We start from the raw sequence: 26,377 nt of genomic DNA on the forward strand, positions 1-26,377 counted from the left end.
CAGCATTCTGGAGACCTTCTGCCAAGGGGAGTGTTGCTGAGGGCACCTACAGTAGTAAGTCACTCAAATATGTATAAATAATGGCTGGAGAGAAGAATGCTCTGCTGAGGAACAGATTCTGAGAGTCAGCACCAGAATGGTACACTGTACAAATCCCACATAGTCTGATTTCATAGTATTCAGCATTATGAAACCATATTAGTTAGGTATATATAGTGTATTTGAACACTAGAAAAAGTTGGATGCTCAGCAGGTAATGTAGCTTATGCTTGGATGGCTTCAGAGTAGAGAGATAGAGAGAGACCTCTTTGGCAGTGTAACATGTAATGGACAGGGCAGCTAATGAGAGCACAACCAATATTATGTGGGGTGGGTCTGACAGACAGACAGAAATGCTCTTAGTTGAACTATGTTAAAATACAAAAGTCAGCAGATGCAAAATATGTCAGCCTGGCAGCCAGAAAACATAGAGGACGTTCCATGTACTTATGATGTCAAAGTCTAGAATAGTATCCACAAGCAGGTTACAGACTCATTCAAGAAGCCAACAGGACATATGAAAAGCTGACATGGCAGGCAAGATAAGATAGAAAAGGACATGGAGAGATATATTAAAGGTTGTATGCTGACAGTAATCACCATTATATTACAGTCACCCCAGCAGTGTCCACTGTTATACAGTGCTGTCCACTCTACTGGCTGTACCCCACTACACAGCAGAGTGCAGAAGTTGTTGCTAAAGCCATTTGTAGATGTGGGCACTGATTTAGAATTGTGCAGTGGACGTGGGTTTATAAAGGGGCACAAGTGTGCCTCAGCAGGTGTGTACCATCAGTTTTTACTAATACCAGTGTAAGACATCATGATTTACTGATTCCTTTGGAACTAGATATAGGAATCATTCTAATGCAGAAGATGTACATGCTTCCTGATTTGCATACGTTGCCAGAAGTAGCATTTAAGCCTTCTTCAAAACCTTGTATGTTAAATGTATCATCACAAGGTTGGGTTATTGGCCTAAAGTGGGCCATGTATTGTTTTAGAATCTGACTGCAAACTTCTTGGTTGCCCCACTACCTTGGAATAAAAGAAATGATTATAGTTTATCAATATAGAAAGTAGGTAATTTTTAATAATGTCTATTTTTCACTTTTCTTTGAGGTACTGGTGTGACTTTGAAGTTTATGTAGCATGTGATATGTTTCATTTTTACTTCTTCATTATGTTTCACTTCATTGTTTATTCCTGCAGCATGCTTTTAACACTTGAACACTTGAACGTTGCATACGAGTGCAGGTCATTTTCTTTAAACAGAGAAATTAAATGAAAATCACAATATAAATTCTTGCATTTCAGTCACTAAAAGCTTAGCTTCAAAATTACATACTCTGTGTTTTACTAGCCTCTGTCTATATTATATCACAACATTTCTTTTAAAACTACCTCATATTCAATAAATTCATTTAATGTTCTCTTCTACATTTCTATCTACCACATTTTTATTGTGATCGCTTACATGTATTGAGAGTCTTTCCCGTACATTAGAAATTCATAGATAGTTGGCCTAAGGTACTTCATTTCATATGATCTGATTTTTAATATTGCTATAGCTATGTACTTTGTAGTTTTTCCTTCATGTAGTTTACTTGATTTCACTTTGCTGAATAAGTCATTTGCCACCACATTTATATTTACTTTACATGTGTGTTGTTCATAGTAACAGCATCCATTTACAGGTCAGATGCACGTTTCATTCTGTTCCTTCGCTAACTCACAGGGATATGCAAAGAAAGAACTACTAAAAAGGTATAATACATCCTTTTAACAAACATAAAGAATGATTCTTGATGTTTTATGCTAATAAAATACTTATAAAAAATGCAGAAACATTTCACTATATCATTTTTTATTCAACTTTCTAAGTAAAAATTTTTTTTTTCATTTTACAAATCTGTTACTTGACAGTATGTTGTAGTTGTGCATTGCTTTTTCGAATATCTGAGTATGACAAAGTCAGACTTTATCTCTGCACTTTCTTGTTTTTGATAAATAGTTTTTAATGTATGTGAGTGTGAGAGAGGTATATTCGGTGACTATATTGGCAGGTGTGATGGTATACACTGAAAAAGAAGGTTGTAATACAAAGCTAAACTTTGTGGTGGTTTACGTTATCTTTAAGGAAAATCAGTATATGCAGTTCATAGTTAACAAACACTTATTTTTTTCCTCAGTGTTTTAAGAGAGCAGTGGATACGTGCCAAGTATGAAAGGGAAGAGTTTACAATGAACGCTTCTCAGCATGATGGTGGCGTGACAGGTAATATTATTAGGTCCTGTGAAGTAGGTAATTAACAAATCAGTTACAGGACTTGTGGTATATAATGTATACACTGGTGAATGAAAGAATAATGGTCTGACTCCTTAATCTTATTCATTTGTAGTGATTAATAAAAAGGAAGCTGTCCTACTACAACTGTCTGATTAACATGTCTGACTGCATAGGAAACGTGACAGGTGCTTTGTTAACATTCATTCAACATGATTGTCCTGATTCCACTGGATGTCAAACTGTTTTAAATGAGACTGCCCTTACCCCCAAAGCTTTTGTAATCCTGGGGTACTGTTTCATGATGTAGGGATGTTGGGATGATGAGGAAGTTGCACCCCTTTTATAAAAATGTTGGTTTTGTTTTATTATACAATTTGACATACGCAGTTAATTTTTTCCTGTATTACCAGAGCAGTTTAACTCAGGTTGAGGATTTATGTCAATACTAATAAATAATAAAAAGAGACACAGATGATGTGTTTGGGGCTTCCTGATGAAATTTCAAGGCTTGGATTGCAGAGTCCCAGATGATGAGGAAAAAAAGACTGAAAGTACAGCAGAACAGCTGTTCTGTAAACTTTCTTGCATTTGATGTGGGGGTCAAGAAGCCCACAATCCCCAAATGTATATATACCAACGCCAGACTGCAGTACCTTATAGAAAAGGGAATATTGTGAGAAATGTCATTCTCAACTTAATATATGCAAGTCTGGATTTTCATCCATTCAGTCTTTAGGTTTTTGGGATTCAGCATTGGAAGTCCTATGATTTTTAAACAATTACCCATGAGGTTTCCTTTTTGAGATGTCTTTCAGTTGAGCTTTCCCTAGCAGCAAATCACTGTAGCTAGCTCATTAGCATTAAGAGTTATGTACCCCATATCTAATCTCTCCCCTTTTTAATTAAAAATATGCATGTGTCTATGAGATAGTACAGTTTCCTTTATATTGATTATATTATTATCCATTTCTACGCTTTTTTCTGTACAGCTTTGCTTCTTCTCACATGAACAACATAGGATCATAGGTTCATAGTCTGTAGTTCATTTATATATACTAGGCTAATGACCACGAGGGCCTTTATAAGCCTAGCTGTGTAATCTAACCCAGTTGTGTCCCTAAGAATCATGGGCATTTATTTGGAGAGGGTATTTTACGAAGTTTCTAGAGGTTATGTGTAGGCAGCGAATATTAGTTTGGATGTACTGTCTACCTTTGTATATCAGAGACATGGGGGTCAGACCCTGGGTGACTTTCTCATTTCCCATCCATTGGTCAGGGTTGTGCTTAAGTAGGGTTAGGCATAGACTCTGCTTCAAATGACTGGGAGCCCATTACAGAGCATGGGGATCATGTGAAACACTGTATATCCCCCACTATACTTGCCATGGGGACATTCCAGGGAGAGACTGGGGACATGTGGGGTATTTGACAAGCTTCTGCTTTGAGTTTACTGCAGCAGTTTCTAGATGTACTCTTGGCATGTATGGATCAGTTCTTCTATTTCCCAGTGTCACCTCAGGAGCAAGCCAGGCCTATGAGTGCCTTTTATGGGGTGGCACATTTTCCTGAGATACTCTGTGCAATAGATTTCACCTGTGTTGCAATTGGGACCCCATTTGGTCCATGGGGGAAGTGTTACTGCAGTAAAAAGAGATACCATTCCATCAGTTGGCAGATAGTGTGTGATGCATGGGGGTGCATCACCAGTATCTCTGCCCAGCATCCTGGCAGTGCACAATTCTCATATCTGGTCTGGCCACTGTATTTGAATAGCACTTACACACAAATCTTCTGAATTCCTGACTTGTAGTGGATCATTGTTATTTATGGCAACATCAGATATCCCTTGTCTTAAGCATTTAAGCTTTTATAAACTAATCACACTTGTTCTGTATGTCAGTTTGAGGATTTCTGGCTTGGAATAATAATCCATATATAATGAAGAATGATAGCATATGTATCTTTGAATTGTTGTTATGGTATGTAATACAGATAGCTCACATATCTTCTACTTAATATGTGACCTGACATTCCAGACAAGTATGCTGCATTTGCTACCCTTTTGTCATATTTTACTTTTCCTAGATGTGACTTGTTTATTCTTTCAAGCATTTATTTTCTTTTTTAACACCTTTATTGAATTATCAGTTATGATGTAGACAGACATATTTTTATATATAAAAGAAAAGAAAACCATATTAACATGTTTACAGTTGTAAACATTATACATCACATATATTCTTTTGCTCAATTCCTGCCGTCCCTTAAACCCCCATTCCTCATCCAAAACATTATTCTGTATGTATTGTTCTTACAATTTCCATTTTTCTGTGTAATTTGCTTCTACCTGTTTGCAAAGATCCCACTTCCGTTTATTTTATCTCTATATTGCAATATTCGGTACTTCAAATATAGTCAGTTTAGACTTTGCTTACAATTTCTAGTAATTGTTTTTTTGGCAGCTACCAGATTTAAATGTAACAAGGCCTTACTTTGTCTAGGGAATTCAGACCCTGTTTCCCAGCTCAAAAAAAAATAATTTCCTTAGTTACACCCATTTCCTCACCCAATATTTCTGACAGAGTACTCTGTAGGGAATTTTTTAAAGTCTTCCAACCCATTACACTCCCAAAACACATTCCCAGTTACCTCTTTCTTCATCAACACACCTCCGACATCTACCATCTACCTCAGTAAAAATTCTTTGGACTCTGCCTGTGGTATAAAATACCTATGCAAACACTTCCTAGCAAAAATCCTAAATCTTCTAGACTTTGTTGTATATTTGGGAGCAATACATATGTCCTCCCATTGTTTCCTTGAGAATTGTTTATCCAGTCTCTTCCTAATCTTTTCTAACCTCATGTGATTGATTCCTATAGTTGCTGTGCAATATCTTATATGCCGTACTAATTATTCCCTTTTAACAGCAGCTTCTGTCCTAGATTCAACTTAAAAAAATTTGTGAGAACTACTATTTTGTCAGCTTTTAAGTTAAGTCCTGGACATAACATATTTCTTTCTTCAAAGAAAACTAAGACTAGATTTCTTTCCTTACTGATGCTTTCTGCTCAAGCGACTGTTCTGTTGTGTTATATTTTACTAACTGCATTTCTAAGTCATAGTCTGTACATCTGTAATTTTAACTTGTTTTTGTCATTGGTAACTGTGGTATTACCCAAATAATTTGGTAAATAGTGTAGTTCCGTGCCTTTCTGTGATTTACTTTCTCATCATATTTCTTTAGATTAAGTAATATCATGAGCAGTGTTGCAGTTTCTTGTAGAATGACTTTTAGAATATAACTAGCAGGATATTTTCAATCTATTTCCACCTGAAATTTTTCAGGCATATTCATGAAGTTTGTCACATTCATTCATTGTTCTAGTTTCTTGTCTATCTGAACATTATCTCTTCCATGCTTCTAGAAACATTCTTAGCCTATGGGCAACATTCCACTTGTAAGATCACAAGTCCTATATCATTCTGATTGGCAGTTGCTTACGGCACAACCTGCTTATTTATATCTTAGTATTTTAATGTTGGAGCTTCTTTGACTAATTTACATATTTCTAAGCTTTTTTTCCTGATCAAAGCCCAATTTTCAGACTACATTATACTTTGTTAGCTTTCTTAGAAACATAATTATGTCAAATATATAAAGTACAAACTTCTCAAGAAGCTGCATCATTTATTGAAACCTCTGTAATGCATGCTGTTTTTTTCTCCACATTGGCATTTGTACATTGGCTGTTACTTTTTCTTACAAGTTTCAGTACATCTTTGGGATGTGACCAAACACTTTAAGATATGTGTCAGTAATTTTACATTTGCTGCTATTTCTCTTGAAATCATGCTGCCTTGTGCTATTCAGGAGTTGCAGTAATCTTTTTTAATATTGGTACTGTATTCGACGTTATACTATCAGATCATCATTTTATATTTACATCACCTTCCAAGCCTCCTTTTACTTGTGGAGCACCTCTGGTGCTGATGAAATGCCACATGAAAGTCTAAGGAATCTGTAGCTTTTTCAAGGCATATTAGATGTACACAGTTTTAGAGGCTGCTTTGTATAGTTTTTTTGTACTCAAAGTCTGGTTTCTATCTAGTATGGAAAAAATAGCATTTGGAATTCTTGAGATTGTAACAATGGGTAAGTGTTTGCTTATTATCACTTTATTTAAATTTTTTGAATAAATACAAATTTCAGTCTTGCCTTATTTTACAGCAATAGCTATACTATTCACCTAGTCTGTTGATTCTGAGTGCTTAATAACAGAAGCATAGCTAGGGTGTAGTGAAGGGGACATAATCAGCAGATGCTAGTCGGTGCAGTGCAATAACACATTCAGTTTCTGAACACAAGTATCACATTTACAATCAGGGCTGACGAGTTATTGCTACAGTGTATGGTATTCAGAATACTTTATAGTAAGCCAGTTATTACATTTGTATCTAGCAGCTTGCTACAATTATTTTAAAATAAGAACTTACATTTTTTTTAGCTGTTGAGCTCAAATGCTTGAAAAAATTTTTGCTCCCCAACCACAGAGGAGAAAACAGCCTTTTTTAGTATTGAAAAGGGGGTGCCAGATAAGGCAACTGCATCGAGCATCATTAAACCCAGCTGTGGCTTTGATTGTTAATGATATCTAAGCTTTTTGATTGCTTTAGTTCCTGTCCTGCTTTTCTTGTGAGTATGTATTAACTGTAAAAGCACTGCTATTTATTTTTATGAGATATTCCATTGGCAGACTGCCCAAGCCTGTAAATTAAATCAGATATTGTGGCTGTGGCTCTGTGTACCACCCAGAGATAGTCTTCCAAACTGTATGACTCATTCTTTGCATATATCTTTTTTGTTGCATACTACAGATTTGTTTTACCATTCTTTTCTTTTCACAAGCCAGATAACTGAAAAATGTTAGGGAAGTTAATGCAAAGGCTCTGATTCAAAAGAAAAGATAGTTGTTCATTCTTTGATTACCTGCTCAGTCTGGTTTGTGGAAAGGAGCGGGAGGCTTCCCAGTAAACCCTTGATGTTGATGCAAAGCAACGTATCTGATCCTTAAATTGGTTACCAGCCTGTCATAAATGCATACGTTCACTCACGTGAAAAGCACGTGCTACTAATTTGGAGGAATATAACTGCAATTATATCTTTGGGATCTAGGAGAAAAATGGAACACTTATTAAAAATTTATACAAACATAGGCAGGATGTGCCAGTTCTGTGCACACAATTTCAGTATATAGCTGCTTCGTTACTATACTAAGGATATTACATTTTTTTGGTACTTGCATCTCAACAGTGTTTGCTCTAACTGTTCCACGACCACCACATGGCCATAATATGTTAGGAAAATTCACACAGTTCTGTTTTAAGTAGCTTTCATTCTACTGCTTCAAAGGTATCTTTGCTCAAAATGTTACACTGTTCACCTGTATTTAGATTAGATTATAGATTCTCTACCTGAATTCTCAACATTTCATGCCAGCAGTCTGATCTGCACTCTTTGACTCTGTACCACTAATGCATTTTCAGGCTTCATTGCAACCGGTCATTTTATTTAAGTTATACAAACAAAATGCTCATTTTCATATTCCTGTTAAGGAACATGCAGATTGTTTTTAAAAATGCCTTTGTTTTTAATAACAATATATCTCTTTTAGTGCAGATTCTACAAGCATGATTATATGGAGATCAAGGCTTGCTCTCATGCTTACAACTGTATGCTTAAGTTTCAGTTATGTAGTCTTTTTTTCGGCCCCCATTTCTGAGTTCTCACATGCCTCCATTTTTCACACATATCACTGCTGAAAGACATTTGGACTTTTCTCATTTTTATCTGTTTGACTTGTATTTTATCTCGCACATCCATTTTTCTCAGTTAAATATTTTAACTGTATTGTAATTTCACTTGTTCTGCATACATCCACAGTTTACAATAAGGTCATATATTTTTCTGTCAGTAGTCTGTCATTTACTTGACTTTCTTATAGCACAAGTTATTATTTTCTTATTAGAGTGTTATGCAAGTCACCAAATTCTCAGTGGTTGAATGTGTTCAGTAACACACACATCTATGATATCTGTAGGAATTAGTGCTCTTATAAAGAAAGAAATGGCAGGTAAACAGCAAGGTAATGCCAGAAGATGGGCATGCATAAGTGTCTGTGTATTCATGTCACAGGAGAACACTACCTTTGACACCATCTATTCTTTTATCAATCTTGTCCTTGTGTCTTGTCTCACATCCATTTCCTTTTGCCAGTTTTGTGTTTCTGTGTCACTTTGCTCTGTGCATTTGCTGCCGTATACTAACCCCCCCCCCCCATTTAGTTTGTATTGACAGTCTTGTGTTACTATATCCTTTGGTGTCCTGTGTAGATGATGATAATGTCTCACACCACCCACCATCCCATGTGATGTTAAGCTTATGTTTGATACACAGTGAAGCCAGACCAAGTGCTGATCAACAGAGCTTGACAGGAATACTGCACACATCAGGATTACTGGTTTTCCCCATACATGTTATTGCCCAGATGTCGCTGTCATGCTTGTGCTGCTCAGTATTGTACCACCTGCTAGGAACTCTCGCTGGCTGTAGGTCATCCTGCTACTGCTGACCATAGTTGTTTTCACCTGTTGTTGCTGGATGGCGTAATATAGCTACATAGTTAAGTCAAGTCTCCCTCCATAGACTACACATATACACTATGTATCATGGTGCAGGCCACAAACATCTTGCTGGTTGTAATGGGTCAGTACTGAAAGAATCCCCAGATGGAACCAGATATTTTCAGTAGCCCAAATATGTGCTCTGTGATGTGCTATCTGGGCATAAACAATGCTAATATCCATCTCTGCAGATATTTTGGTGTTGATCATGGAGGGTGTAAGTCAGAGCTCTAGGTGGTGGCCAGTATCACCCATAACATGCAGCAAAACCAATGTTTATTTTATTTATTTATTTGTTTTATGAGAAGAGACGATTGACTGCTTGTGCAGTATGTGGATGTGTCAACATGTATTCTGTATACTGTGCCAGTTCCAACAAGATGACCCTGTAGAAAGTCAGCTGAAAGTGGAAATACAGGTCTGATGTTTGCCACCTATGGGCATTGTGAGAACTAACAAGTTGTTGCAGATATACATTAGTACTGATTCCCTGTATGTTGCAGGCTGCTTGGCAGTTGAGGGACTTGGTAGTCTATCCTTTTGGAAACTCTCTGAACTGTGGGTTGGAGAGAACCTTTACAGTGACATAAGTGCAGTCTGTGCTGTCCGGTATTTCAGGGAAGTAGGCAATATACTACTGTAGCCGCACAAAGTGCTGTCTTTCCCGTCTTCAGTCTTGTAGAACCAAATGTGATCCTTAACATGCAGCAGCATAACACTGAGAATCATATTAAATATATGTGAAGCAGAAGATTGTTGAATAAGCAATGTTTTCCCAGATGGTCATTGAAAGGTACCTGTGGTTGGGATAGTAAATACTGCATACACCTTGGTATCTACAGGTATAGAAATACTGTAAATATTCAGTAATACTGCATGTGATTAAAATAAATTGATCAAGCTGTAGATGATACTCTGGACATCTGTGCCGTGATCCACTTCTGGTCATCAGTGAGCGCATGATAGGTTAGGCAGAGTTGGTACTAATTCTGCAAGGACATGCAGTTTGGTCAACACAGCCCACAGCTGCTCTGCTGTATATTTTTGCATGCCTTTTCCTTGCTTGCTTATTCAAGCTTTGTAACAACTGCAGCAATGACTATGAATCATGACATTTTTTTTTTAATCTGGTTCAATTTACATGTCGTTATATACTCATTTCCCATGTGTTATTGTTTATATCTGTGTGTGCATTCATTTATATATGCTACATATAGGGTTGCCACCTGTCAGAAAATTTTCCTGATAGTCAGGAAAGTGGGGTCTCTGTCAGGAAATTCAATTTTTGAGAGAGAACTTGTCAGGTATGTTGAATCATTGTGAGAATTATCATATTTCTTAAGTGTTTTGCAAAAAAAAAAAAAAAAAGTGTTTCACTTGAATTTACTACCTGAATTGAAATAATCTTGCCAGAATAGTCTTTTATTTGTTTCAACTAGTATCCTGGTTGATGGGTGGTCTGACCATTAGCAGGCAGTTATACCAATCAAAAGAACCCCTCTTTGTGATGCATCTTAGAAGTACACAAAAATTCTAAACTTTTTTTATAAATGTGAAACAATGGATCTGTCGTCCAGCTAAACTTTATGTTCACTCTTGCAAATGTACCTATGCTTTGTTTTTCTTTAGTATAAATAATATTGTAGATAAGAATAACATGTGGATTTAGGAAAACTAAAGTGTACATTGCAGGAAACGGTGTAGACATTGTACATTTTTCTTCATGTCCTCATTTTCTTAGTATGATTTTTTTTTTAGAATCCCACGTTGAAGCAGTGTGTGAGTTTCAACAAACATACCAGTAGCCTGAACAATATTACTGGTATATTTTAAAATGTGTAGCATGTTTATGTATTTGCTTATGTGTTGAATTTATGTCGCTAGCATGATTATTAATTTTGACAATAAAGATAAATCCCTTAAAATTAAAGATATTTATACTAAAGTTTATATTTTATATAATTTATACTTAAGTTGTTAGTACTAACATTCATTGTCTGATTTCTGTCAGTGTGAAAAGCTGCTGATTCTTTGAAGAGGAATAAAAGAAAGGTCAAGTATGAAGTGCAAAAGGGATTAAACAATAATAATCTCCTATAAGGGAAGTGAATTGTTTCAACATATAAGAGAGACCTTAAGTGACATAAGTCAGAAGGAGGCATGAGTGGGAAATTAGCTGTAGAAAAAGTAGAAGGAAAGGAATTGTTAAAAGTGTCACTTCATGTTCAGAGTCTATCAGATTTTCTCATAGACCTAGAGGCGTACTGTGTAGAGCCACAGTCGCAAAATAGGTTTCCTGTCTAGAATTTTTGTGGTGGATATTTTCAGTGGGATCCCTCAAATTACTGTGTAGTAGCCCTGTGGGTTGGCTTTTTTTTCTGGCTAAAAAGTCCCTTTGGGCTCCTTGCTCTGCAGTCTTCATTTCTAGGTTGGTTTCCTTTGCTCACTATGCTGATTCTCCTTTCCTTGTAGGGGGTAGTCTTACCTATGTAGGTATGCTTGAGTACAAGGAGCCACAACTGTCTTTATTAGTGAGATATTTTCCCTCCTTTGAGGTGTCTTACCATCCTGTCTTGTGGGTGATCTTAAGATCTTGGAATGGAAGCAGACATGGAGCTGAGATTAAGAATCACCAGGGATTCTGTGGAAACTAGGGAGGATCTCTTTCTGGTCAGCTTCCTTCCTTCCTGTGATCCTTCTGGTCCCTTTAGTGATTGGAGATGGAGAAGAGGTGGCTTGCATGAGAGCATCATGATTTCTATAGGCACCTGAGCTATGGTTTGGTTCCTCCTAGTCAGAGAAGTTTAATTTGCTGCTGTTCACCCTTGGAATAGCAGGTGACCACTGGACAGTTCTGTGTTGAGACTGTGCCATTTCTGTCCTCTACCCTTGCATTGAGCTGTCTTTCTCCCAGGAGCCTTAGAGTCTGTTATATATCTTTAAGGGCCTCCCCTTTTTGTCTCATTGCAAGGGCTGGCCATTGAGGCCACATCAGGAATAGGCTTGTGGAGTAGAGCTCTCCAAATGCATTTCTAACCTTTTTTGAGCAGACAGTAACCATCTGTACTTCTGGCAGGAGTTGGGTCAGCAGATTAGGAAAGATAGTACTTTGTTGTTTCCCATTTCTACCTTTTCCTTTTGGTTACACTTCATGGACACAGTTCATGGCCAGAACACCACAGATGGGACTAGAGGAAGTCACTGATTACATTTGCCCTTTGGTGAGCATGATAAAACTATCTGTGGTCTGGGATGTCTCCCCTATTTGAGAGGGTGACTTGGCTCTCTTTACAACTTGACCAGGGATATTGTGTCTCAGGTTTTACTAGTTACCAACATGTGTGAGTGAAGTCAGGAGCTGTTTGGCAACCACCTGCTTTTGATCAAGTATTTGTTTGCCATGCAGATGTCTGGGATGTTATTAGGTATTTAATGCTGGATCCTGCCACTGTTTGGGAATCCAAACAGTTCCTGTCCTTAGTATTCAGTGGTGATCGGGTTGGGGGAGATGAAGGTTCAGTTCTAGCTCTTTTAACAACCCCCTTTCTGAGAGTTGCTTTCCTTTTCCTTCCTTGTGGAAAGCCTTCTCCTTTGGGGTCCTGAATGTGATGTTTGATAGGCTTGTCTGTCTGCTTTGGGCTAATTTGTCCCTATGGTAAGTGAGTTTATCTGAAGTTAATCTATTTGCATGGTAGCTCTTCCTTCTCCAGGTATCCTGGCTTTCTGAGGCTTGATTTGGGGGAACCCCCCTTCCCTCTTCTGCTAGAATGGAGTCCTCATCTCTATACAGGTCCTTTTTCTTCCTTGCCTTGTATGAAGGAGTCAGGAACTGGAAGTATTAATAGCATCTTTCACTGTCAAGGATGTTGAGTTCTTCTGGATAGTGTGTCCTTCCGAAAGGATTGCTAGTTCAGTTTGGATGGACTGTTGCTCCTATTTGTTCAAATCTCAGTTCCCTGTGAATGAGGGTAAGTGGGTGGGAGTTGTTATTCTCGTCATCCCTTCTAAGGGAGGGAATATGACTCACTGTGCCTATTGGCACTAAATTCTGTGTCTTAAGCCTTACTCTGTCTGCTCCTCTGTAGGAGTGGCTACCTCTAGTACATACTAGGTGTGCCCTGATCACATAAGCCTTTGGGTTCATAGTACTTCCCTTTCAGACAGTGTTCCTTGTCCTCTGAGATAGAGTTGAACCTTCTGGTGCTTGTTCCCCAGTATTCAGCCTTTTTACTGTTCTTAATGTGATTATCTGACTTCTTCCAACCAGTTAGGTTTACTGCTTTGGTTCTTTTCAACCATGAGACCCATTAAGGGAGGGTCCCTGATGCTACATATAGCAGATTTGTTCACATATAAACTGCTCTGTAAAGAAGACCCACTTTGATGGATAAGGAATGTCCTCCCTCTACCACTCTGCAAGTGGGCAGTCTTTCCATCCAGCCTTGGCTGCTTGATTTCTGTGCAGGTTAGGTATGTATATTTGGTATATCACTTGTTAACAGTGAGAGTGCCATATCTCAATGTCCCTGAGTTATAGCTGAGTGCTCAGTAATGGCGAGGAGACAAACTATAAGAAGCTGTGGATGAGTACATTTTGTAAATGATGAATGACCTCATGGCATGCAACATCATGAGTCTGTCTCCAAGTGCAGGGAACTTTCAGAAAAAGATAATGAGTGCTGACTGGGGAGTAAGATAACCCTGGCTGAGAGAGGAACCTTTTGCCATAAAAGCAACTCATTGACATGTGACACAGCTGGTACAACTGATCAAAACACACCAGCTTTGTCAGCACATCAGTACAAGGTTATGGTACTGAGGGGATCAGGGAGTATGCCCTTTTCCCCCACTGTAGTGCAATATAATATACGACTGTGGTGGTAGTGCTGCGGTAGCGTTGTCGCCTCACAGTAAGACATTGTCCTGCCTGATGTTCTTCATCTCACATTGCTGCAGTCATAACCTGTGGGTAGTCCGCTGTCCTCGGTCGGCCCGAATACCAAAGTGTTAGGCTGGCGTCGGTCATGGTCGCTCAGATCTGACGTCAGTATGCCGTGGTACTAAAGCGCATGACCGACGCCATATCCTCAGTCTTTCTTGCCGCATGGTCCGAAGCAGAAGCAGCGTTTTGCAAGTGCCATTCGGCGTCCTGAAATTTTCGTATTTTGAGTTTCAGACCGAAGACCAAGTTGGGCTAAGTACCCCGTTGGGGAATATTTTTGTCTTTTCTTGCCTCAGTTAAATCCGGATGTCAGAAAAAGTGAATAATTGTATTTCTTGTGGGAAACAGATACCTCATAGGGATTACCACTCTCTTTGTATTCCTTGCTTGGGGCCTGAGCACGGCGTGAGTCGGGTGTCGCTTTGTGCTAGGTTTAATAAGCGCACCATTAAACGTAGGTTAGATTGTGCTAGGCTTGTCTTGATAAGCGGTGTAATTACAATATGCCGTCGGATCCTCCGATGCCCGCTACCGCTAAGAAGCGTAAGGACAAATCGTTAAAGTCCAAGCAGGATGAGTCGTCCGTTACGGACGCCGGTTCTTTAGAAACTACGGTGGAATCTGTGGATCCGGCCGAGGTTTCAGTTGAGTCTCAGGGGGAGCCTTTAGTTTTGCAGGATGTGGCCTCTCAGGAGTCGGGGCAGGCTGAGGGGGCCACTCAGGTCTCTGTAGTCCCTTCTTTGCATAAGGTGGTTAGGCCTTCTACTTCTGTCTCTAAGGTTCCTTCCAAGGTCGGGCCTGGTTTATCTTCCTCTGGCGTCAGCCCTAGTTCTGCAGGTTCTGTACCTAAGAAGCATATGCTGAAAATGGCAGAAGATTTAATTACCTTAATCAGGGTTTCTTTGCCTCCTCCAGATAAGAGGCCTAAGGTGGAGCCAGAGGTGGAAGGATTGGAGCATTCCTCAGATTATTCGGAGTCTTCGGCTGAAGACATTCAAGATTTTCCTCCTTATTCTGATTCAGATGCAGAGGATTCTAGTCCTTCTGCTTCCCCACCAGAGGATTTTTCTTTTTCTGAAACCCTGCATTCCATGAGAGAGCATTTTAAGTGGGAAGGTCAGGATTTCTCAGATTCTAGAAAGAGGCTTAGGGAATTTTTGTTTTTACCTCAGCACAGGCCCTTGGCTATACCCCCTGTTTTGGATGTTGTTCAGGATGTTTTCTGTGAAGCTTCCCTTAATCCTGATTTTTTGCCTCCAGCCCCGGTCAAGCCAGACAGGTATTACAGAGTGCCTGAGGCTCATAAATATTTGTATAAGAGCCCGAGAGCTGACCCGGAAACTATTAGCCAGGGTCCTAAGGGTGTCAGGGCTTCTGTTGTAAAGAATCCAGTTCCTATGGATAAAGACTCTAGAGCTTTGGATAGGTGGGGTAAAAAAGTGTATACCTCTTCCACTCTAGCAATGAGGGCTTTGAATTGTCAGTTTCATATGCTGAAGTACCAGAATTTTCTCCTAAGTCAGTTGAAATCTAAGGTGGATGCTCTGGCAGAGGGCATTGAGTGTAAGGAATTGCAGGATTTAGTTCATGCCTCTGATCAGGTGGGTAAGCATTCTTTGCAGTGTGGTTTTGATGCTCTTCAGGCCTCTTCCAGGGTGGCTGCCACTGGATCAGTTCTTCGTAGGCATGCCTGGCTTAAGGATCAGAACTTGTCAGAGCATGTTAAAGCTCGAATTTTGGATGCTCCCCTTCAGTCTGAAGTTCTGTTTGGTTCACCTGTGGAGTCAGTTTTGAAGAAAATGGAAGACAAAGCTAAATCTATGCAAACAGTTAAAGATTTTTTACAGGTGCAGCCCCCTAAGTTTAGCAGAAATTGGCCTACTAAGGGATGGGCTTATCCTTCTTCTGATTTACAGTCTAGGGGCAGATCTAGGCGTGGTAGGGGCAGAGCTCAGGCTCAAGGTTCTTTTAGGCCTAGGATGTGGAGTTCCCCTGCACAATCTTCTGGTGAGGGCAGGGGCCAGCCTTTTCGTAAACAGACTCAATGACCTGTATCTCCAGCTGCCAGATCCCTCCTGTCTGGCAGCCCCTCTGGGAGGAAAGTTGGCACTCTTCAGGCAAAATTGGCTTTTAGTCACTCAGGACAAATGGGTGTTGGACATTATAGGTCGAGGCTACAAGTTTTACTTTCACACCTTGCCTCCTTTCAAAGGCATGCCAGACGTTCCTTCTCAACAAAAGGTGGAGGCTCACAAACAGATTTCTTTACTTCTAAAAATGGGGGCTATTCAGGAGGTCCCTCCGTCAGACGTAGGCCTAGGATTTTATTCTCGCCTGTTTCTTGTACCAAAGAAGGGAAACACTTGGAGGCCAATTCTGGATTTGTCTATTCTCAACACATACCTGGACATCCCGAAATTCAAGATGTTAACTTTGCAACAACTTCTGCCTCTTTTAGGCAAGGATCACTGGATGGTAACTCTGGATCTCAAAGAGGCTTATCTTCACATTCCTATCAGGCCCAGTTGCAGGAGGTTCCTGCGCTTTCGGGCTGGGACTTTACATTATCAGTTCTCTGCATTGCCCTTTGGCTTATCTACTGCACCCAGGGTGTTCACAAAGGTCCTGGCTCCGGTAATAGCCTTCTTAAGGTTAAGGGGAATACAAATTTATCCTTATTTGGACGATTGCCTGATTCTGGCTCAAGACAAAGTCAAGCTACTTCACCATCTACAGTATGTTATGGCAGTGTTAAGGTGCCTAGGGTATTCTGTGAACGAAACAAAGTCCAGTCTAGTACCCTCTCAGGACATGTGCTTTCTGGGTGTGAGACTGAATACAGCTTCTCAGATGGCATTTTTGACCCCGGACAAACAAAGAAATCTTACCCTTTACTTCCAGCAATGGGCTCTACGGTCCAGGCTGACTGCAAGGACAGTCCTTCAAGCCTTGGGGTTCATGGCATCTTGTATTCTAGTGCTTCCCAATGCCAAACTGCATATGAGGAAGCTACAATGGTATCTCAAAAGCGTATGGACTCAACACTGCCACGATTTGGACACTGTCATTCAGATGATACCTTGCATCCAAAGGGAATTTTTGTGGTGGGCTCAGGAATGTCACCTAAACAAGGGACTCTCTGTGACCCGACCAGAGGCGAGTCAGATCTTAACGACAGATGCCTCGGATATGGCTTGGGGAGCACACTTCAAAGGAAAATGGGTTCAAGACACGTGGCCTGCCAGACTTCAACATTTGCATATCAACATGAAGGAGATGTTAGCAGTCCAATTTGCACTGATGGCTTTCAAGGATTTACTTCGCCCAGGACAAGTGTTGATTCAGACAGACAACACAACAGTCATGTGGTACATCAACAAGCAGGGGGGTACCCATTCATACCCTCTTTGCAGACAAGCTATGATTTTATGGGAGACTGCTCTCAGTTTGCACCTCACCCTTCAGGCAAGGTTTCTGCCAGGAGCACAGAACTCCTTAGCAGATGTTTTGAGCAGACAGATGGTGGATCCCCACGAGTGGAAATTGGATCCTCATGTTTTCAACAGTTGACGGTGGCATGGGGGACTCCAGACATAGATCTGTTCGCTTCTCCACTGAATTACCAGCTGCCAAAGTTTTGCACAAAGCTGTTTCACCCAAAAGCTTGGAAAGTAGATGCTCTATCATTCAGTTGGAACAACCTTCACGTTTATGCCTTTCCTCCTCTGCCTCTCCTTCCCAAGGTGCTCCTGAAGGTCAGGCAGGACAAGCCTTGCATGATTCTGATAGCTCCAGATTGGCCACGTCAGCACTGGTACCCTCTGCTGAGGACTTTAGTATGGGAGCCTCCTTGGCCTTTGCCATTAATTCCAAACCTTTTGTCCCAGGCAAGCAATCATTTCCGCAATGTCAGGGTTCAGTCCCTACATCTGACAGCCTGGCGTATTCTGTTTTAGACCCTGGGGGGTCACAGCTTCCTCAACAAGTTTTGAGTGTCATTTTGGAGGCCAGACGGCCTAGTACAAGGAAAGTTTATGCTGATAAATGGAGGAAATTTTTTCTTTGGAGCGTAACAAAAAGCTTTGATGTTTCAGTGCTTAATTTGAGTGTTTCACTTCAGTATCTTACAGAATTATTAGACAAGGGTTTGTCTTTCTCCTCTGTAAAAGTTCATGCTGCAGCCATTTCTGCTCACTATGACTGTGACCCGCCATTATTCTCTCACCCTTTGTTCAAGCAATTTCTTAGAGGGGCAAAGAACATAAGACCCCCACGTAGAGCTCCTACTCCTTCCTGGGATCTCAATTTTGTGTTGGAAAAGCTCACTTTATCTCCTTTTGAACCTGCAGCTACTTCAGAGTTGAAGTTTTTGTCTTGGAAGACTGCTTTTTTGTTGGCCATTACGTCTGCTAGAAGGGTATCTGAATTACAGGCTCTGATGGCAGTTGAACCCTTCCTGATATTCCATAAGGATAGGGTCTCACTACGTACTAATCCTACTTTTATGCATAAAGTTGTTTCTAATGTGGCCTTAAACCAATCTATTCATCTGCCTACTTTTTATGCTGATCCCCAAAATAAGGGGGAGAAAATTTTGCATTCTTTGGACATTCACAGGCAGTTACGTTATTATTTGAGCAGAACTAAAGGGTTCAGGCAGTCACAACAGTTATTCATTTCTTTTGCCTTGGGATCTCAAGGAAAGCCTGTTACAAAACAAACTATTTCTAAGTGGATTGGGCATTGCATTGCCTTCTGTTATTCTCATCTTGGTAAGGAGGTTCCGGCTGGAATCAGACCTCATTCTACTAGGGCTACTGCCACTTCTACTGCTTTTTTAAGGGGAGTGGCTACTAAGGATATTTTGGAGGCAGCTACCTGGAGTTCAGTGCACACTTTTTCTAAGCATTACCATCCTCCTCTTTATTCCAAATCTAGGGCTGGGTTTGCCACTGCAGTATTACAGGGCATGTTAGCAGCTCCTAATGCTATCTGATTATACCAACCTCCCATTACCTTTGCTTTGGGATTCTACCCACAGGTTATGACTGCAGCAATGTGAGATGAAGAACATAGTACAGTTTTGTACCTACCATAAATGTAGATGTTCGAAGATCCACATTGCTGCAGTCCAATATACCCTCCCTCCTTCCCCTCTGTAGTTTGGGGTGGCTGTGTGGTTTGTGGTGTATCTTTTGTTGCTATTTTGGTGATTGGGTATTTTTCTATTTTTTGGCTATGGCCTTTCTTTTTAAGGCCTTCTGACATCTGGGGCAAGAAAGACTGAGGATATGGCGTCGGTCATGCGCTTTAGTACCACGGCGTACTGACGTCAGATCTGAGCGACCATGACCGACGCCAGCCTAACACTTTGGTATTCGGGCCGACCGAGGACAGCGGACTACCCACGGGTTATGACTGCAGCAATGTGGATCTTCGAACATCTACATTTATGGTAGGTACAAAACTGTACTATTCTCAGCTAGAGCGTCTTCTTTGTGGAGACATGCGTGAATGGGCGTACCTTCGTTGAAGGTTGTGCGTTAGGGCCGGCAACTCGGCATGTAAAAATCTACTGCCAATCATTAGCAGACCGGAGTTCTGCTGTGGCGACCCCTAACTGGAAAAAGCCAAAAGACACAACAACATATATATATATATATATATATATATATATATATATATATATGTGTGTGTGTGTGTGTGTGTGTGTGTATATATATATATATATATTTATATATATATATATATATATATATATGTATATATATATAAAATTAGCAGGGGAGGCGCAGGGGAACATTGTATGCTTTTTTTGATCCTTGTGAATCGGTATTTATTGTTTTCTGTATGTGGGTATCAATTACTGATGGATTAACTAGTTGTTTTTTTTATGCAAGGTTATGCTTCCACCTGGCCATGCATCCCATTAAAGAGGGTCCCCTTCACAGATCATTTGATACAGTTATGGCATTATTAACACCCTTGGATGTTACAGACGAGTACCATGGGTCTTAACAAAGCTTTATGGATAAGCTGTCATAATGACTGAGATGGCCTATGCTACAAGGATAGCAGTATATCAGTATGTAGAGAGGTATGAAGGCATTAGAAGAGGTCAGTGTGGATAGCTGTAGGAAAGAATACCATTGGGAGGAAATGGAGACATAATAACAGGGGCATGCAGAGGGAAAGGGAGTAGAAAGGGGAAGTGAGAGAGATGCAGAGAGAGAAATGTAGGATGAATAAGAAGCGGTAAGTGAGGGGATGATGTAAGTAAGGATGAATGGGAGATAAAGGGATGTGTACTGATATTTGCATTGTATATCTTACTCTTCAGTTGTCCCTGGATTTCATTAGTGCACTATTAATCTGCCACCCTAACTCTGTGGAGATGTCAGCATCAAGTGGTTAAAGCAGGTTTCCTGCTCCCTTCTTTTTAAGACAGCTGCCAAACAGGATGTGCTTCCGTTGGCTCCATGACCACACAGGGATGCAGTACCTGAGTTTTTCTAGTGTTTTTGGGCAATGGAGGAGCTGACTGGGAGTGAGAGCAAGCAGCAGATGCTGGCTTACTTATCCTGGGGAAAGGGAGGCAGTCCAGTTTGTTGCAGTGCTGACCACCACAGTGCAATGAGAGTACAACCCATGGCACTGGGGGGGGGCTTATGTGCTTGACTAGACAAAACTGAGATTCAAAGAGGCTTGTGTAGAAGTATGCATAATGCTATGAAGGAGGAGGTGTAACAGTCAGTCATACATGTGAGTGCGTACATCACCCTCCAGGGATACGGACTTTAGGCCATTATGCAGAAAATGCTGATGGCTGTCTGGATGATGAACTCCCACACTGTCTCTCACCCTAAGGTTTATAAATAACCTGCTCAGTTGCAGGAGTGCTTGCAGTTTGCAATCATTGGGAGTAACAAGTATACAAAAAAAGGGATGTGTTTCCCTCCTGCCTATTTGGTGGACAGTTAGTTACATTGTCTAACCATCCACCCTGACTGCCTTGTCTTGTCAGATCCCCAAACAATGCTTACCTGTCTGTTAACATTTTTATCACCCTGTCAGGAAATGATGCATGGTGCTTTGGGCAAACCTTTCAGTACTTTTCAGAGAATTTAAAAATGGCTTCCAAAGTCACATCTTGTTTCCTAAGTTGCTCTCTCTGTTTTTGATGTGGAACTGTTATCATTATGATGGGAAATAAGATTCTGTATAAGATTCCAAATAATCTGAAAAACAGTAATCTTTTCCTAATCTAACAGTCTGTATGTTTTAACCTTTTAGCAATTTAGATGGCTGCCTGTGCCAGTAAAATGTATCCTGTATTTTATAGATCGAAACAGGAAATTATACTAGTTTCTGGGTTGAAAGTAGGTCATCAGATACATTTTTAGATCAAAGTTCTAGAAGTAAATGGCATTTAAAAAGTACAAAAATGCATTGAAATGGAGCAAGGATTGTAGTCATGCACTTTGTTTTTTAATTCACAAACTTTATTAATGACAGTAACAGCAACTAGATAACCATATAGTAACTGAAAGTAGCACATGCTTGCAAGTTATACACTTTACCTCCCATGCGGTCCACATGTCTGTTGTAATTTATATTTTAACTCTTTGACAACCTTTTCTTTCTCAATTTAGCTCTCACAGGCCTAGACTAGATTAATTTATTGCATTTTGGCACCTAATTTTTTAAAAATATAAAAAGTAGAGCACAGTGGGGTCCAATGGAGAAACTGAGGCACTTGATCCAAAGTATGACAATTTATTGAGACACCCTCCACAATGCAAAAAACAACCATGATTTTGAAGACTAAATGCATTAACCTTTTCACTGCGTTTTTCGTCTCTGAAGCGCTGGGACTTCATCAGATCACAATTCAAACCCAAAATTGCAGTGTTAAATACTCTAAATGAAACCTGTTAAACAATTAACTGGTTTTACTTAAAGCTACATACTCATCTCCCTATTAATATTTTAAATTTCAGGTAACCGAGAAGGAGTGCTATGGAAACGGGGAAGAGATAATGGGCAGTATCATAAAAGAAGATTCATACTGTCAGAAAAAGACGGCACATTGAAATACTACACTAAAGATGAAGTAAGCTTACAGTTCAGTGTTTTAACATTTGTGAATTAGTTTTGCATGCTGTTGTAACATTTATGGGCAAAGTAAAGTATGATCTCCACTGCAGTATGTAAAAAAATGAGAAAGCATTTTTATAGTAAGTGGTAGACTGCAAAGTGAGATAGCAACCGTGTTAATAATAAAAAACCTTTAGATGTATGAAATACTCAACTTCTGTCTCATGAAGATTGTTGAAAGATTAAGTTATAAGAACAAGAACTTACAAATTGCTTAAAAAAAAGCCTTGCTCCTCTCATGGGTAAAGATGGAATTATGTATTTTTAACAAGCAGTTGTGTACAACGTATGTACATTTTTAGTTAGCATTTCCTTTTTACAGAATTGTGTTGTCTGATAATTTGAACTGCTAAGCATTGCTGCTGTTGTCCTTGCCTTGTTCTAGTCTCTGCTCAAAGGTCATGTGAAGAATGTAGTCAGAAAATTTGTTTAGCCCTTCTGGACTAGGAGAGGGCATTCATAAAGATGGTTTGCCCTACCCCACCCTTCCTTTGAAAATTTCGTACACACTTAAATCAAATGGAACATTCTGGCAAGTTTTAGCATATTGGAAACAACTTAATAAGCAAGACATACAGCTATCAGCTTTAAAATCCACTGACCCCACATTACTGCTGCTTATTTCTTTTACTTCACATATGTAAATATACATTTATAATATTGTTTAAAATGAATGCAAATTTAAGCCCATATACAATGTAAGCCTCTCTGTTTCTATCTATGTGCACTTTAGTGTTCTTTCTTCCTCTATCAGCTTCAATTAGAAGCATGCAGCTTGAGGTTGAGGGGTCCACACTTTCCCTTTAATGCATGAATTGTTTCACATCAATACACACACGTATCCGGGTAGCCAGGTACACACTGACTTAGTACAAACTGAGCATTGCTTTTATTCAGATAACTGTTTTTATAACTCTCTCTTTAAAAAGATGGTTTTCCATCAGAGCCCTACATGTCATTTAGGAATCTGATAGCTTCTCCTTCACAAACAGATTTTTCTCATCACACTGGACAGACATTGGGCAGAATTAGAGCTGGGAAAGTACAGACCCCTCTTAGCAACTTGGACAGCAGTGACAGCTTTATTTAAGTGCTGTGTGGCAAATTAAAGACTGGCTAAGAGCAGGAGATGTAAAATAAATGTTTTTCAGCAAGGCTGAGCTGATCATTAAATAGCTTGCTGGAGGTGATGAGTGAAGTCTCACACAAGTGTAAATATGGGACATACTCAGTAGATATGAAAGGGGTATTAGGAAAAAAGACATTGGCAAATGCTGGAAGTTCAGAGCAGTCCATGTATTTTAAGAATGAGGGGAGAAGTTTGCTTAACTTATCAAGAGAGTTTCACTTATTTCCTGGTCTTCTGGGATTTTAAGGGGAACACCTGTTTGCCTTTAAGTAGGAGGCTTTGACAGCTTTTATTTCCTTATTACAACAATTACATACATCAAAGTGCGCATGATCGAACATGAGTTCACCAGACTTTGGTAAGGTCCCACGCATGATCTCCAAGGTGTATTCTGACCTTGAATTTATTTATTTTAATTTTTTCTTTGTTAAATGTACTTAGCTCTGAATGTATATGTTGCTAGGCAGTGCAGATGTGAAAGCACTAAAATATACTGATCACTGTTTCACAGCTGCAGTGTGTCAGTGTGTGACAATGGCAGACTATGAACCACAGTGGTGTATTACAGCCAAACTAAGATCATAGAATTGAAAGGATAATATTAGCTGTCACTTCAGACTCAAATCCAAGAACTCCAACATACCATGCCAGTGGACCAAGAAGGGCCTCTAGAAAGATAGGTTTTGAATGTTCTCTTTAGAACCTTATCCCTTCAGCTGGGAACCCCCAGCATGGTGATTAAGGTTAAATTACAAGTACACCAATACACAGATACAGAGAAAGCCTACTGCTTAGGAACTGTTAGAATCATACAAGTGAAAGGATATCACCTCTCACTTGGAACTCATATCCAAGACCCACTAACATGCTGTTGTCATGGTGTCACTGCCACTGGACTAACTAGAGACACTGTGATTCTAACAGTACCTAAGCAGAGGGCTTTGTGTGTGTACGTGATTGCAATCTGAGTCAAACTAAATTTTAACTCCACAGAACAATTCAATGTTATTGATAGGAAGAATGGTAGAGACACACGAGGAAGAATGGTAGACACACACGATGTGCGCAAACACTGCTGCCACTAGGTGTCAGACATAAGTTGCACAACAACACTTTGTCATCCTAGTAACTTGCATCCTAAAAGTATAGCACAGGCATGTGCATTCAGCTTTACAGTAATGCTTATTCCACAAAGTCATAAAACTGCTAAGCCACTTAGTCAGCCTTTATCTTGCCTAATTAATATGCCACAAGAAAATTATAGTAATATATGAGAGAACATCTCTCTTGGTTTTTAATGTACATTGACAGTAGTGTTGCAGTCAGAAGTTTCAGATTTGCCCACCAAGTGCCCATGTTACTAGGTGTAAGTACAACAGCCTTTCTCATTAGGTATCTTTTTTCTGTAAATGTATCGCATTTAAACGAGTCTTGATTTTCACATATAAAACCTCTGCAGTTCCACTTTTGAGTGCTACGATGCTTTAATAAGTGATTCTAAAGTACACAGTGCAGACCAACCCTTGTTTCGGATGCATCCAATGGCCTGAGCACCTCTAAACAGATTGTTTAGGGTATGAGACTTCCAGTAGCTTCTGGGATGCTGGGCGGGTGAATTCTGATCAGTAATTCATCGCCTTCTTTAAGCTTGAGCTCCTCTGTTAAAGCATCATTCAGGAAACAACACATGATGTGAATAAAGCACTAATCAGATCATTACACTTTCTGATTGGTGTCGTGGCGGTGGTGCTGCGGTAGCGTTGTCGCCTCACAGTAAGACGCTGTCCGGTTCGATTCTCAGCTAGAGCGTCTTCTGTGTGGAGACATCCGTGAATGGGCGTACGTTCGTTGAAAGTTGTGCGTCAGGCCTGGCAAGCCGGTATGTAAAAATCAACTGCCAATCATTAGCGGACCGGAGTTCCGCTGTGGCGACCCCCAACCGGGAAAAGCGAAAGACACAAACAAACACTTTCTGATTGGTGCTCTGCTGATTGTGAGTCTTCTTGTCTGATTTTGAAAATACATGATAATACATTATATCGTTTTAAGTTAATGGCAAAATACATATGCTTTATTGTTTTTGACAACAGACATTGCCATTTATTTTAATAAGAAAGAGCTTTTAATAAGTACAATAACATTATGTGCTGGTGTATCAGTGTTCGTTTCTCATGAGCCACATTCTTTTCAAACTGTTGTTCTCCTTTCCTTCTTAGCTCTTCTTCCAAATCCCCCTCTCTCGGCTGCGTGAGTGGTCACCTGACCCATGCATTATGAAAAACCACACAATACATCTACGTAGGTACTGTCCAAGGCAGGCAGAAGTGTCCATTTTGAGTGAAGGTTTATTTTTCATTCCATCACAAGGTTGTGATGTGGTAGATGTTATTTTTGATTTGAAACTATTTGTTTTGCACAAAATATTATGTTGAAGTTACAGTTTGGAGAGACTGGTTCCAACAAGAATGTTTTATTTCGTGAACCTAGAACATTTGTTCCTGTCAGTAATTCTACTTTGGAAATGTTTTTGAGAATGTGTGAATCTGATATTTATGTGTTACAGAAGGGTAAAACTGGTCGCAAGTTTGTTAATTTGCCTCCAAAAGAGTGGCATGTTTTACACTCCCTTATGAATGAATTAAGTATTGTGATAAACTCTGCTGACAAGGGAGGTATGATGGTTATTAAGAACCGTGAATTTTATTATAATAGCTTGAATGCTATTTTTAACCCATAGTGAAACTTACAAATATATTTCTAGGGTTGAATTATATAGTTTTATTAGCAGTGTTCATGGTTTGCTCCATAATGCCAAGTTAGAAGGAGCTATTCCTGATGATTTATACAGGTTCCTAAAAGTTGATTTACCTCTTGTTCCATTATTTCAGGGTTTACCCAAGATTCATAAGAACACGAGCCATCCTCTGTTTAGACCTATAGTTGCTGGGGGGATGGCTTACTTAACCTATGTCCATTTATCTTGAGAAAAAGTTAAGACTGATATTGGACACTTATGTTTTTATGTTAAAAGATATACAGCAATTTCTTTTTGATTTGTATGAGTTTTCCAAGGATGATGCGTTTCCAACTAGTAAACTTTTGGTAACACTTGATGTTGTATCACTGTTCACAAT

At 39.7% G+C, this 26,377-nt stretch overlaps 1 protein-coding gene across 2 annotated transcripts in view; it reads left to right on the forward strand.

Moving 5' to 3' along the window:
• The window catches only part of ADAP2 (ArfGAP with dual PH domains 2), a 977,426-nt gene that overhangs the window by 700,331 nt on the left and 250,718 nt on the right, over nt 1–26,377 (forward strand). For both annotated transcript variants that reach the window (XM_044068045.1, XM_044068044.1), the window contains exons 4-5: nt 2,232–2,317; nt 21,958–22,070. In XM_044068045.1, coding sequence (XP_043923980.1) covers nt 2,232–2,317; nt 21,958–22,070 — 199 coding nt within the window. The remainder of the gene's footprint in view (nt 1–2,231; nt 2,318–21,957; nt 22,071–26,377) is intronic.

Source organism: Protopterus annectens, chromosome 4.part0 (assembly GCF_019279795.1).
Source record: "Protopterus annectens isolate FY-2018-M chromosome 4.part0, PAN1.0, whole genome shotgun sequence".
Lineage (NCBI taxonomy): Eukaryota > Metazoa > Chordata > Ceratodontiformes > Protopteridae > Protopterus > Protopterus annectens.